This window comes from Diadema antillarum, unplaced genomic scaffold (assembly GCF_040938485.1).
Source record: "Diadema antillarum isolate AM-2024a unplaced genomic scaffold, OU_Dant_1.0 seq00000533_RagTag, whole genome shotgun sequence".
Taxonomy (NCBI): domain Eukaryota; kingdom Metazoa; phylum Echinodermata; class Echinoidea; order Diadematoida; family Diadematidae; genus Diadema; species Diadema antillarum.
Window position 1 is genome coordinate 922,047 of NW_027271484.1, and position 12,254 is coordinate 934,300.

General features: G+C 41.0%; 1 protein-coding gene across 2 annotated transcripts in view; it reads right to left on the minus strand.

Moving 5' to 3' along the window:
- Window positions 1-12,254, minus strand: part of LOC139734568 (uncharacterized) — a 49,946-nt gene that overhangs the window by 6,171 nt on the left and 31,521 nt on the right. For both annotated transcript variants that reach the window (XM_071645342.1, XM_071645343.1), the window contains exons 3-12: window positions 10,806-10,953; window positions 9,281-9,526; window positions 8,300-8,515; window positions 7,610-7,819; window positions 6,829-7,065; window positions 6,106-6,287; window positions 4,997-5,180; window positions 4,074-4,283; window positions 2,495-2,701; window positions 1,840-2,053 (exon numbers count right to left, since the gene is read on the minus strand). In XM_071645342.1, coding sequence (XP_071501443.1) covers window positions 1,840-2,053; window positions 2,495-2,701; window positions 4,074-4,283; window positions 4,997-5,180; window positions 6,106-6,287; window positions 6,829-7,065; window positions 7,610-7,819; window positions 8,300-8,515; window positions 9,281-9,526; window positions 10,806-10,953 — 2,054 coding nt within the window. The remainder of the gene's footprint in view (window positions 1-1,839; window positions 2,054-2,494; window positions 2,702-4,073; window positions 4,284-4,996; window positions 5,181-6,105; window positions 6,288-6,828; window positions 7,066-7,609; window positions 7,820-8,299; window positions 8,516-9,280; window positions 9,527-10,805; window positions 10,954-12,254) is intronic.

Sequence of the window (12,254 nt, forward strand, 5' to 3'; positions counted from 1 at the left end):
TTCTAAAATTTTGGATATACTAGGCAATAAAGAAATAGGACGATAATTGCTAATTTCATGAGGATCATCTTTTTATGAACAGGATTAACTTTCGCTATTTTCAGCAGATCAGGGAAAATACCTTGTGATAAAGAAAGATTAAATATATGTCTTAACGGTTCTGCGAGTGGATAAACTATTTCTTTCAATAACCTCATATTTATTTTATCAAAACCACAAGATTTAGAGCTATTTAAAGATTTAGTGATACTGATAATTTCACTGGGACTTGTTGGATTAAAATAAATAGACTCTTGATTTTGGTCAAAAAGATAATTTGTAAAATGAGCAGAAGTATTGCTTATTTTAGTTGCAAGTTCCGGACCGATGTTAACGAAAAATGAGTTAAATGAATTGGCATACATATTGGGATCCTTTATTTTAATGCCGTTTAATGTGATATCATCCGTTGGCGGAGAATCAGGCTTTTTACCTAGGACCTCTTTAATGATTTTCCATGTTGCATTAATATTCGAAGAAACCTTTTTCATTCTATCAGAAAAATATAATCTGCGGGATAAACGAATCAATTTTGTCAATCTATTTCGATGAACTTTATACATATTCAAATTAAATTCAGTTGGGTTACGAATATGTAACTTATACAAAAAATTACAAGTGTTTATGGATTTCAAAATACCTTTTGTAATCCAAGGATTTCTTGGTTTACTTCGGTTACTTTTTATTCTACATAAAGGAATGTTATTTTCATAATAATACAATAATTTATTATTAACACATTTATATGCCAAATTAACATTGTTAATACTATAAATATCTGCCCATTCCTCTAAAAATAAATTCTGTTTCAATAATTCCACATTACATTTTGACTCTTTATAATACCATATTTTATCATGTAATTCATTACGACCCAATTTGCATTCACAAATTGAAAATATTGGTAAATGATCAGAAACTTCAGAACATAATATACCCCCCCCCCCCCGTAATTGTATTATTATACACATTCGAAAATATATTATCAGTCTGAGTTGATGAGTGTGGATTTATCCTGGTGGGTTTATTGATAATCGACATAAAACCTTATGAATACATTAAATGCATAAAATTAAGGGAATTATTGTTATCAGATGTGGGGGAAAAGTTAATGTTGAAATCACCAAAAATAAAAACATGTTTACTTTCATTACCTATCTTATGGAGATATAAATCCAATTCATCACAAAATAATTCACAATTCAGATCAGGGGGTCGATAAATTAAACCTATAATAACATTTTTAGAAATTGGATTCTCAATTTCAATGAATAACGTTTCTGCATATCTTAACGTGATTTCAGAACGGATTTTGAACTGTAAATTTTGCGCAATATAAAACGCAACACCGCCACCACTTTTTCCTTGACGATCAGCCCTAACTAATTTATAATTGGGTAAATTAAAGATATCTGGGGAGTTTTGATGAAACCAAGTTTCGCTTATTCCAATAACAGAAAATTCAAAATTGTTTAAAGAGTGCAAAAGAGGTCTTGAAAGGCGCCCTGTAAGCAGGGTGCCCTGTAAGCAGGAGTCAACCCTGAAATCATGTTTGTTTGTTTTGTTTTGTTTTTAAGTCACATAGCAATCGATGCGTGGAAAACTCCTGGTGGCTTAACCCACTGGTATCATGCTCGCACATACGCTTTCAATTAAATCAGTGCTTAAGATTACCATAAGTCCCAATTTCAAAGTTGGTTGGCGATGCGATTCAAACTTTGTCAGAGGTGAAAGCGATTTAACAAGAAGACAATCATGTGAGAATGCCGATAAAACAGCTGTGAGCAGCAATCCTTATACCTGAAGGACACGGTGCTGTTCCATGACATATCACCATATGTGAGCTCCCGGTACTTGAGGCGAAACTGCCCGATGTACTGCCGCTGGAGGTCGGTCAGCGCCGGCCAGACAATTGTGGCACTTCGGGCCGAGACGTTTGTGGCCGAGATGTTGACCAAGAAGAATGACAGAGGGAGCGGAAGGGACTTGGTGGGAAACTGGGTGCTTGGTGGCGCTGCAGTTGGTAAATGGTCAATTTGCTAGCATCATCGACAAGTTGTCAGAGTAAAAAAAAAATAAATAAAATAAAAAATACATATACATATACAATTCTCTTTCCAACTCTAGGAATAACCCGAACATTTCACTTGGTTGTCGCGGTAATCAGCTATCATACTTTCATCTTGTCTACAGGGCTACCTGAGTGACAGCAAACAGACAAACAAACATTTTTAAAAAGAGAGATCAGAGTTATGTCATGATTTTCATAATAACGCAGCATGTATATGAGTGAAAGACAAAGCGCGACAATTTCAAGAAATTAAGCGAATTTCACTCCAGAAATCATACTTACATCTTTTTTCCTTATGAGAAAAATGAGCCAGTTTTGAAAGAATGACACGATTGAAAAAAAAATAGTACGAAAGTGGTATGGCATCACACCGACAGTCCTTACCGTCATAACACACCCACTCAAGGCAGCAGGTGTCTGCCACTCGGACCTGAGCGGGAAAGGAACACTCCTGCCGCGGCTGAGTAGCGGTGCTGTTACACACATTACGACACGACACTATGCCCTCATCGCAGCGACAGCGAACATCACACCCCTCCCGCCATTCCATGCCGTTCTGGTAAATCTTGTTGCTATGGCTACAGTCTCCGTCTGCAATAACGAACATTCAAACAAACAAAAGTAAACTAAGGTTAGGTAACACGAAAAAAGAGCAGGCAGCCAGCTGTGATAGCTCAACAAGACTGGGTTTATTAAGTTGCTGGAACACTTAAGGGGGTATCTCACCGGGCTTGAAACTAGTTCGCGACTAGTTTGCGACTCTAGATTTTGCTAGTTGCTAAGACGTCTCCTGAAAATTACAGAGTCTCCGATTAGTCGCCAGTTAGTCGCAAGAAATTTGAACATGTTCGATTTTTCGCGAAGTCTCCGCGACGTCTCCGAGACGTCTCCATCAGTTGCGGAGACGTCGCGGAGACTAATCATATCCGCTACTGCTGAGACGTCTCCGCGACGTCTCAGCGATGTCTCAGAGACGTCTTAGAGACGTCGCCGAGACCTGCTGGAGACCAGAAAAACTGGTGAAAGGTCGCGGAGACGTCTCCGCGACGTCTCTGCGACTCTACTTGACGCTGTTTGACCTACTTAAAAACCACGTGACCTATCTGCGTGCTGACATCCTGCCTAGATCAAGTCAGGTGATCCTGCAACGGCTCCCTCATATTTTAAATTTTTTGGCACCTGCCATAACTCGTCTCAGAGACGTCTCCTTGGTGAGACCGCAAGACATTTTTATGTTGGAGACGTCTCCGCGACTGCTGCGACTGATAAGTTGGAGACGTCGCGGAGACGTCTCCGTTGGTGAGATACTAGCTTTATTGGCGTGAAAATATAAATCATCTGCACTTTTGAATAACACTGACATATTTTTCAAATTCATGAAATTCTTCCGTCGAGATGTTTTTCATTGCAACTGATTGACAAATTGCCCTACATCGACGTAATTAAGCACTGAATTGATCAGTGTTTTAGTAGAAGCCATGATAAAAAATCATGGGCGTACATACTCGAGCAGGATTCGAACCTACGACCTCCTGATCTCCGGACAGGCGTCATCTACACTAGACCACCGAGCTTTCGCCCGACAGCAAGTGTTGGTTCTAATCCTTATAGCATGCACTGACATATTTTGTCATCAATATAAAAAAATAGAACATCCTTCATAAATTATAATCACTAATTCTTAATGTGTGTTCATAAAACTCTAGACAGCCTACCTCAGACGATCTTTCTCAGAAAACTTATGAAAATGTGAAATACCATGACAAGAAGAAAACTACGTCTTCATAAAAGTACGTTATCCGACCTGTGAAAAAAAAAAACACCACCACCAGACTTGTTACGCACAAGTATGATAAAAGAAAGTCCAATAGTGTTCTTCATTATCTGCAATAAAGTAAGTGAATGGACTCGTAGTTTTCTGTGCTTGAAGAGTGAATAAAAACATCAATAGTGAACCATTTACCATTGGGAAAACAGCGCCATTCTGGACAGCATTCTCCTTCTACGATGACCTGTCGTGGATTGGGGCAAAGGTCAGACGCAATGACGTCAGTCTTGGGACACATTTCTCGGCAGATCGTCCTTCCCGATCGACATTCACAGGCCGATTCGCACCCGTCGTTGAAGCGTTCGCCGTGCTCGTATACGTGGTCTTTGAAAGTGCAAGATTGCCCTTTGGTAATGAAGGATGAATTGTTGTTAACCACATGTCATGAGTAATACACTCTTTTAAACATGTTGATTACGAGAAGAATGGTATTCTAGTTTTGGCAGTTAATGCCTCTTCCGTTACTGAAGTGAACGCTATCACATTCGTGAAATATCTTGGAAATATAACGGGACAGAAAAAACGTGTCTACATGCTCACGAAGAAACCCTTTCCTTTTCTTCCCTGACACTCGGAAGTTTGATCTGATGAGGTCTACTTAATCCCAAGAGGAGGATCATCACAACATTTTCTGATCTGTAATATAACAATAATCTAAGGTTTAAATCAAACATCAAAAATACTTCATTTTGTATGAGTGAATGCGAGAGAAGTGGTAGACATTTTCATGATTAGGCCCTACCTTGCAAATCAAACAGGTCACTGCTGCTCAGGAATACAAATCGGCTGAATTTTTGAATGATTTGAAAAAAAAAGAAAGAAATGAAAATATAAGAATCTTGCTTGTGAGAAAGGCTTCGGTACACTGGACAGTTTGCAGTCCAACTGGAAAATGAACACTTTCTTTCGCCAGCGTAGCTCAGAAAAAGTAAATGTACATTCAGTCGTCACTCTCGTAACCAGCAGAAGTTTATGAGGTAATGGCATACTGTCTGTATCCCTGGTTTTGTTATTGGGACTTTTTTCTGTCTCATAATGAGATATTTGGACAAACTCACGCTCATTTTCCGACGTTGTGACGATGAAGATGTCGGTTGACGGGAGAGTGTTAGGCCATCTGAGCTTGGTATGGATGTTGTCAGGGATGCTGACCCGGATCTGTAAGTAGTAGGTGGTCTCCTGGAGCAGGCCATTGATTTCCATCATGATGTGACCCCTGACCTTTAGACCTTTCGGAAAGTCCTGATATCAGAGCACAGTGATACAGGCAAACCATGCGCAGTTTGTTAACAATATTGGCATTACGCAAATTATTCAGAGCTCCTCCGTTCAAAGAGTGTCAGGTAATGGTAAACATCCAAAAACGGTTTTATTTCCACACACTGTGTGCCAAGGAAGAGTATACCCTGAATAAATTGATGGATGGCGATCTGGACACATGATAAGAAGGCCCTGAGTTCGAAACCTGACTTATACGTACAACCTCGTTCAAGATGCGAGTCGGTACGCAACACGTAAGCAACGCTACGCATGCCGGGGCCCTGTTTCATAAAGCTGTTCGTAAAATTACGAACAACTTACGAGCGACTGCTGATCAGTTCTTGTGCTGAATTATTGAAATTCTGATAAGTATAGCACTCCAGAACTGATCACCAGTCGCTCGTGTAAGTTGTTCGTAACTTTATGAACAGCTTTATGAAACAGGGCCCTGGTGTGGTATACCTAGCTACGCTGGTGGTAATAATGATATCAACACTTTCCAGTAAAGCGGTTTAACTTCACTCCATGCATGTACATAAGAAAATGGCAACATGATTTTCAATCAGCATCATGGTTTACTGATTGTCAATACTACGCTCACAGCATGCCTCTTGTCCAAGCTACAGACTGCCTCCTCCAGTCTGCTTGATCGAGAGTAAGACTGGCTGAAAATCTAGAAATCTTTCGATGCTAAAACCCATTCCTTTATCAGCATAAACCAGAATTTTAATCTATACATATTGACTAAGCAATTTTCTAACCAACACTGCTCTGCCTAGTTTAAAATTAAATACATGTTTTTGCCTTTGCAAATAACACAGGACAAATATCCTTTTCTGCAGCTAGGAAGTGCCGAAAAAATACAACAAACACAGAGAAAACAGACAATTACAATCTTCGTGCACACCTTTCTGAGCGTTTGCCAACTCTCCTGGGCAAGATCGACTGCCTCCGATCGATCGGTGTAGTAGATGATGTATCCGTCGGTGATAGCAACCAGCTCGCTGTTCAGTGGTGGTGTGAATCCTACGGTGACGGCCGTAGTGTTGAAGGCCAAGACCGAGACGTCTTGGACTACGTTAGGACTGTCTGTAAAGTAGCAGGACATATGCTATTCTCACCCTTAAAGAACAATTACACTTTATTTTCAAGTTAATAAATGGAGTTCATTTGATTAACTCTGAAAGATAGAGACGTTTGATGAAAGTCGGGCAAAGAAAAAGAATGTCGTGGAATTTTGAACTCTCACATGTTTTCATGAAGAAATTCATTGTTCACAATAGGTTACCTACTCTTACGTGCATAATATTGGTTGTGGTGATGATGTCATACCCTTGGAATCACAAGTCTCTCTTGATCTGCACATAAATCTTCACTAAATCCCCCTCTTTAAGAAATTATAACATCGTGTCTTTCTGTGCAAACACTGTTGTAGTGTTCTCATCGAGAACTGATAACTTTTAGAGGTGAACGGATTGATCTTGCTATTATTATCGTCTAGGCTGATTTCTGTCGAGTTATTTTCAAGCAAACGAGTGGGAGAATTGTAAAGTGACGACAGTATTGTGAGGCTGTTTCAAACATCTCCTTCTCTCCCGCTATTTCAGTCAACTGATAATAGGACACTTACCTTGCTTCGGGTCGTGGCACGCGATCACCTTACAGCAGTCCGTTTCCCGAAGCTTTGTGACCACGGGTTCAGGGCAGAGCGGCGTTGGCGACGGAGGGGATGGCTCTGCGCACATTGGCATGCAGGTCAGCGCGCCTCGTTCGCAGAGACAACGGCTCTCACACCCTTCGTCCATCCATTCTCCGTCTTCCATAGTGATGTTTCCCGAGGGTCCGTGATACATACATCCTGGTGCCGCTGGGCATAGGAGAGGGAGGTTTTAAGACAATGAAGACTTTTGATTTGATTTGATTTGATTTGATTTGATTTGATTTGATTTATTTCTGCTTAATTCCGTTACATCAGATAGGATCATGTACATGTCATTTATGACAAACGCATGTATAAATGTACAAAGGATGGCTCTTGCTGACATCAGTCTCAATAACCCCAATAAAGTAGATAAAGGCCGTGTTTCATTGAGACAAAACTTCCATACAATTTTGGCAATGAACCTGATAATGAGGATTTGAAATGGTTCGGTTTTAGACAAGGAGTTAATCAATATTTTGCAGATAAACGCACTATATTACTATACAGGAGATTGTTTCAGGATTTTATAAACATGCTTTAGGCCAATATACAATACCTAAGTGTAACTTTGTATAAAGCTTCACTGAATGCAGAAGTCGCCTCGAAAATCCTCTAACCGCCGAATTTTAACTCGAGTACGGAATTCAGCTAAGTAACCACATATAATCTTTCATATTTGTATTATGCCCTTAAGATCATGGTGCCTTACGGGGTTGTTCACACTCCCACTGCATACAGCACTCTCCGGGGAGCTGGACCTTCTTTGGGATGGGACAGTCAACGGTTGCTGTGGCGAAGCTGATGGGGCACCGAGGGACGCACAACACGCTGCCTTCCCGGCACTGGCATCGCATGCTGCACACCACGTCAAAGTATTCCCCGTCCTCGTACGTGTTCCCGTTCAGCTCACACGAATTGGCTGAGGAGAAGATGACAACACAATCAGATTACTGTGATTTCTGGAACTTAGAATGAGAAACTGTTGATGGATGCAACATATTTTTGCTCATCTCAGACTGACATGGCCAAGTGTTCCCTAGTACGATCTCTAACTCCGCGTGAGATTCATGTGAAAAAATAATGCCTCCAGCACCCTTCCGGCGGAGGCATAAAAATGCTTGCGTATAGTTATGTGGTTGTTGGTCATAATAGATCATGATCAAAGGACCGGGTACATTGTATTTTGCTGTTGCTCTTGAATGCTAGCGGCCAGGCTTCTGTTCAATGAAATCCTCACGAGCGCATCCAGCGATTCTTCCGCCAATAGCGTCACCTGTAAGGAGGGGGCAAACATTTCTGACCTGCAACGCTTTTAATTCGACCATATATTTTCTATGTGTATTGCCTATGATTATGTTAAAAGAATATCTTATAATATTATTCTCGCTGAGGTACTCACGTGGAGGCGGACACGCCCACTGTGGACAACACTCGCCCTCTGGTGGCTCGTTGAGGATAGGGTGAGGACACGTCTGCAGGTCGGGGATCATGTCCCCTGGGTCAGGACACCTTGGTGCGCAGTCAGGCACGCCATTGTCACAGAAACACACCTCCTCGCAGCCTCGGTAGAACGTGTCCCCATGAGCGTAAGTCACCCCATTCTCTTTACAGTCCGCTGAGAGTAAGAAGAAGCTTTACATAAATACATTCATGCTATGAACTTCTAACGGCTACTCTACACCTTAGAATATTCCATCTTGCGCGGATACAATGTTAGGAGGACCCTATCCTGTACCGTGAAAACACATAAATTTTAAATCTGTGAAAACTTTGTGTTGTTATTGCCTTTTTCTACAAATGACAAGTGAATGTATAATGTATGTACTTCCATTTTATCAGCGTTTCGTGTGTGGCATTTATATGGTTGTGTTACAACGCGTGGTAACCGGCAACCCTGTCACTAAATCGCACTGTCATGTTATGTTATGTTGCGAATAGATTCATGTAAGAGTTTATTTTGGCAAGCTACTTGGGGCATTTTCACATTTCATGTAGATGTCATTTAGTTGCAGCGACTAAGTCCTATTAAGAAAAAAGATTTTACAGATTGTTCCTGCATTAACATTTAAACACTTTAGTCATAATCAAGGGATTCGAAGATCCCTGCATGCAGACAAAAACGCTATATAGTATGATGATTATTGGTTTAAGTTTTGTTTACTTCGAATTAACGTGTCAATCCTTTGTGATTTGGTTTTTCGTTATACCCTGCTTAGAGCGAAATGTGCCTTATATCGATATCAATATGCGCTGTCAGATTGGCAAAAGGTCGAGAAGTGTAAGGTCGCGATCTTTAAGATCTCGAAGTTTTGGCAGTGTGACCACGCCTAATGACACAATTTGCAAGGATGAGTGGATGGAATTATAAACCTCGTTCTACCTTGACTAAAGGGGTCACTGGGACCCTCGCTACACTTGATCATGGTGCAGCATTCCGGGTCGTCGGGGTGAGGCTCCTCGTGGCAGTTGATCGGGTTGACGATACGGACGTCGGGCACTGGCGGGCAGCCTCGGGGTCGACAGATCCAAGAACCGAGCAGGCAGTCGCAAACCGAGTCGCAGGACTGGTGAATGGTCATCCCCTCGTCGTAGTGTTCCTGTCCGTGCTCGCAGCCACCAAGGGGTGCTGTGTGAGATGTCAAGGGGCAGGTGGGACGCAAAGACATATGAGAATCATGATCAACAGGTCTATGTGAATAGGTCATGTCAGTCTCTGAATCGTCATCTCCCAAATAACACATAATCACAATAGATAGGCAGTGGGATGTATGTACACAATTTCAATTTCTCTTTAGTGACATACGTAAACGTTATACACATAATCATATTTATATTAGTAAACGTATTTGCACCATACAGCGCAATCTTTCATACTTTATGATTATTGAATTTAAACTGAAGTAAGTTTGTAAAGATCTTGATTAGGCATGGGGACTGTTACGATGGTTGAAGCGCCACTTTGGTGGCATAAACAGCTTATTCTTCACAGACAGGAGGTGTACATATTCTTCAAGGATTACTGTAAATCTCGTTATTATTTCTTTTATACGAGTAAAATTTAAACAAAAGATGTGAACATTGTATTCGCCTTTGAACTTGCCTTTGACAATAATCAATATAGGAAATAACGTTCGTCTGATCTTCAAGAGCATATTATAGAATCAGGTGCAGTGCATTATTTTTCAATTACAAAGACCGCAGAATAATCATTCACATTTCCAAGTCATGGCCCACGTCATCAACACAAGCAAGCATGGATCAGTTCCAGTGGAGAGCAAAATTACTGGTCACTGTAAAACTTAACTTCCTCTTTCATTTTCGCCAAGTTCCACTTGTTTTTCAATACTGTGACCTGCCCTATTTTGCAATTTCATAAAATTACAAAGAAAGAAACCAAAATACATCATCCTATTTTCGCCAGTTGGCCCATACCCGCCAGCCCAAGAATAATGAAGAACGATTAAATAGACCCACATGCTCCACATGCCAAGCTGACAGAGTGACCACTAGCCAGACGATATGCGCAGCAGGAGAAAGTGACCCAATACGATTCAGTTTCTGGGGTTTGCAGGTCACTGCTACCTTTAGCTTTAGTCTGGGTATTAGTGTCTCAGACATGGCGTGCTTCGTATCAAAAACGTTCCCCAAAGGGTTTATGAACCGACGCTTTTGTCGAAACCTAACCTCTGTCGGTCACGTGTTATTGATACGTGTTTATTCCCTAGCTATTTCTTGACAATCAGCCGTGATGGATCAACGTATCATCAAATTAAGAAAAGCCTCGTGTCAGGAATTACGCTTCATGAACTGTTTTGAGATTATTTTCGCGCAGTGCGTGACTTGCAAAAAGGGGATTCCGGATTCCGTGGCTGAAGTTGAAGGGAAAAATAATCTGAAGTCATTACCCGGTGTTCCCGTTCGATGTAAAGCTACTTCTGACAGGGGTCCTTCTAATCTGATGCCATCTCGACCCGGAAGACGATAGCTCACCCGGAAATAGTAATCCGTGCCGTCTGTAAGTCCTCGAATAGAAATGTATGTGTCGTTTCTGGCCTGCAGGCATGAACAGGAAGGCATGGCATTACACTTTTTATTTGAAATTTAAAATGTTTTAATGTTCTTAGAGTTAGCCCTTTATCATCGATGGCTGCTTCCAAAGACCCTCGGAAAGGCCAAAGATCCTCGGAAAGGCAAAATATCTGGTTCAATGGAACTATCTTCTCAAAATCTGACATATTTCACGCAGAAACGAGGGGTGTTCATGATTAAAAGAACAGGAGATCTAATTTTGGCATTTGAAGGTGCATACCCCAAGGTATTGCACTAATGACACCGTGTATACAAAAGAGATTGAGCCTTCTGAAACTGATGAAAGAAGTGAGGGCGGGAAAACTTATAGTGAAAGAACGGGGGTTTCCCATTCAGCCCTTACGAACCCATCTGCCTTTTCGAGGTTGCCCGAAGGTTGACGTGAAACCATCATCTATCACTAGGACCAAAATAGATAACCATCTGATCATTTAGGTGAACTATGCCAAATCCTAGAAGTATGTTTTGTTGTTTTTGTGGTTGCTGGTTTTTTTTTTGGGGGGGGGGGGGGGTGGGTGGGTAAAAAAGTGTACAAATTCCGATTTATTTTTTAAAGAAAACAAAAAATAGGAAAAAAAAGGATTTCAGACGTAACGGCACTTAGTTTACTGTTGTCAATGTGTGAAAATGGTGTGAACTCGTAGAATTGTACCAAATTTACTCCCATCCAAGTAACTCCGTTCAATCAATTTTAGAGCACTTTGAATATAGATTTCTATTTAAAATCTACTTCCACATGAAATCAGAAAAGTGCAACAACGCTGCGGCGCACTGTCGTCCATATTTGTAAACTTTGAAATTGTATGACTAGCTCGCCGGAGTTCAAGCACATGAATAATCAAAGTTAACTGTAAGAGGTTGGGTAGGGATCTGACCTTTTTCGAGAACTTTTGAAGAAATTGTTTCAAACGGATTAACTAGATGTAATACAACGCATCATATTTACGTGCGCGACACACTTTCACATTATGGTCGACTAGCAAAGTCGAAGATGGTCTTTAAGCGATGTCAGTTTTTCCTAATTTGGTTTTTATTTCAGATACAGTTTCACACGCTTGTGCTCTGTCAAAACACGGAACTGTTTTCACACAAAAAAAGGACTGTCCAAATGTTGGAAGGATCCTCCATCACAGACTATTGTGCCACCACACTTGACACCTTGGGAAACGAATTAGCACAGGGCACCGAATCTTTCGGGGCGTGCTACGTAGGACCAGACGACATCAATATGGTGTTTGGATGACGATTGAGAAATTTACTCTTTC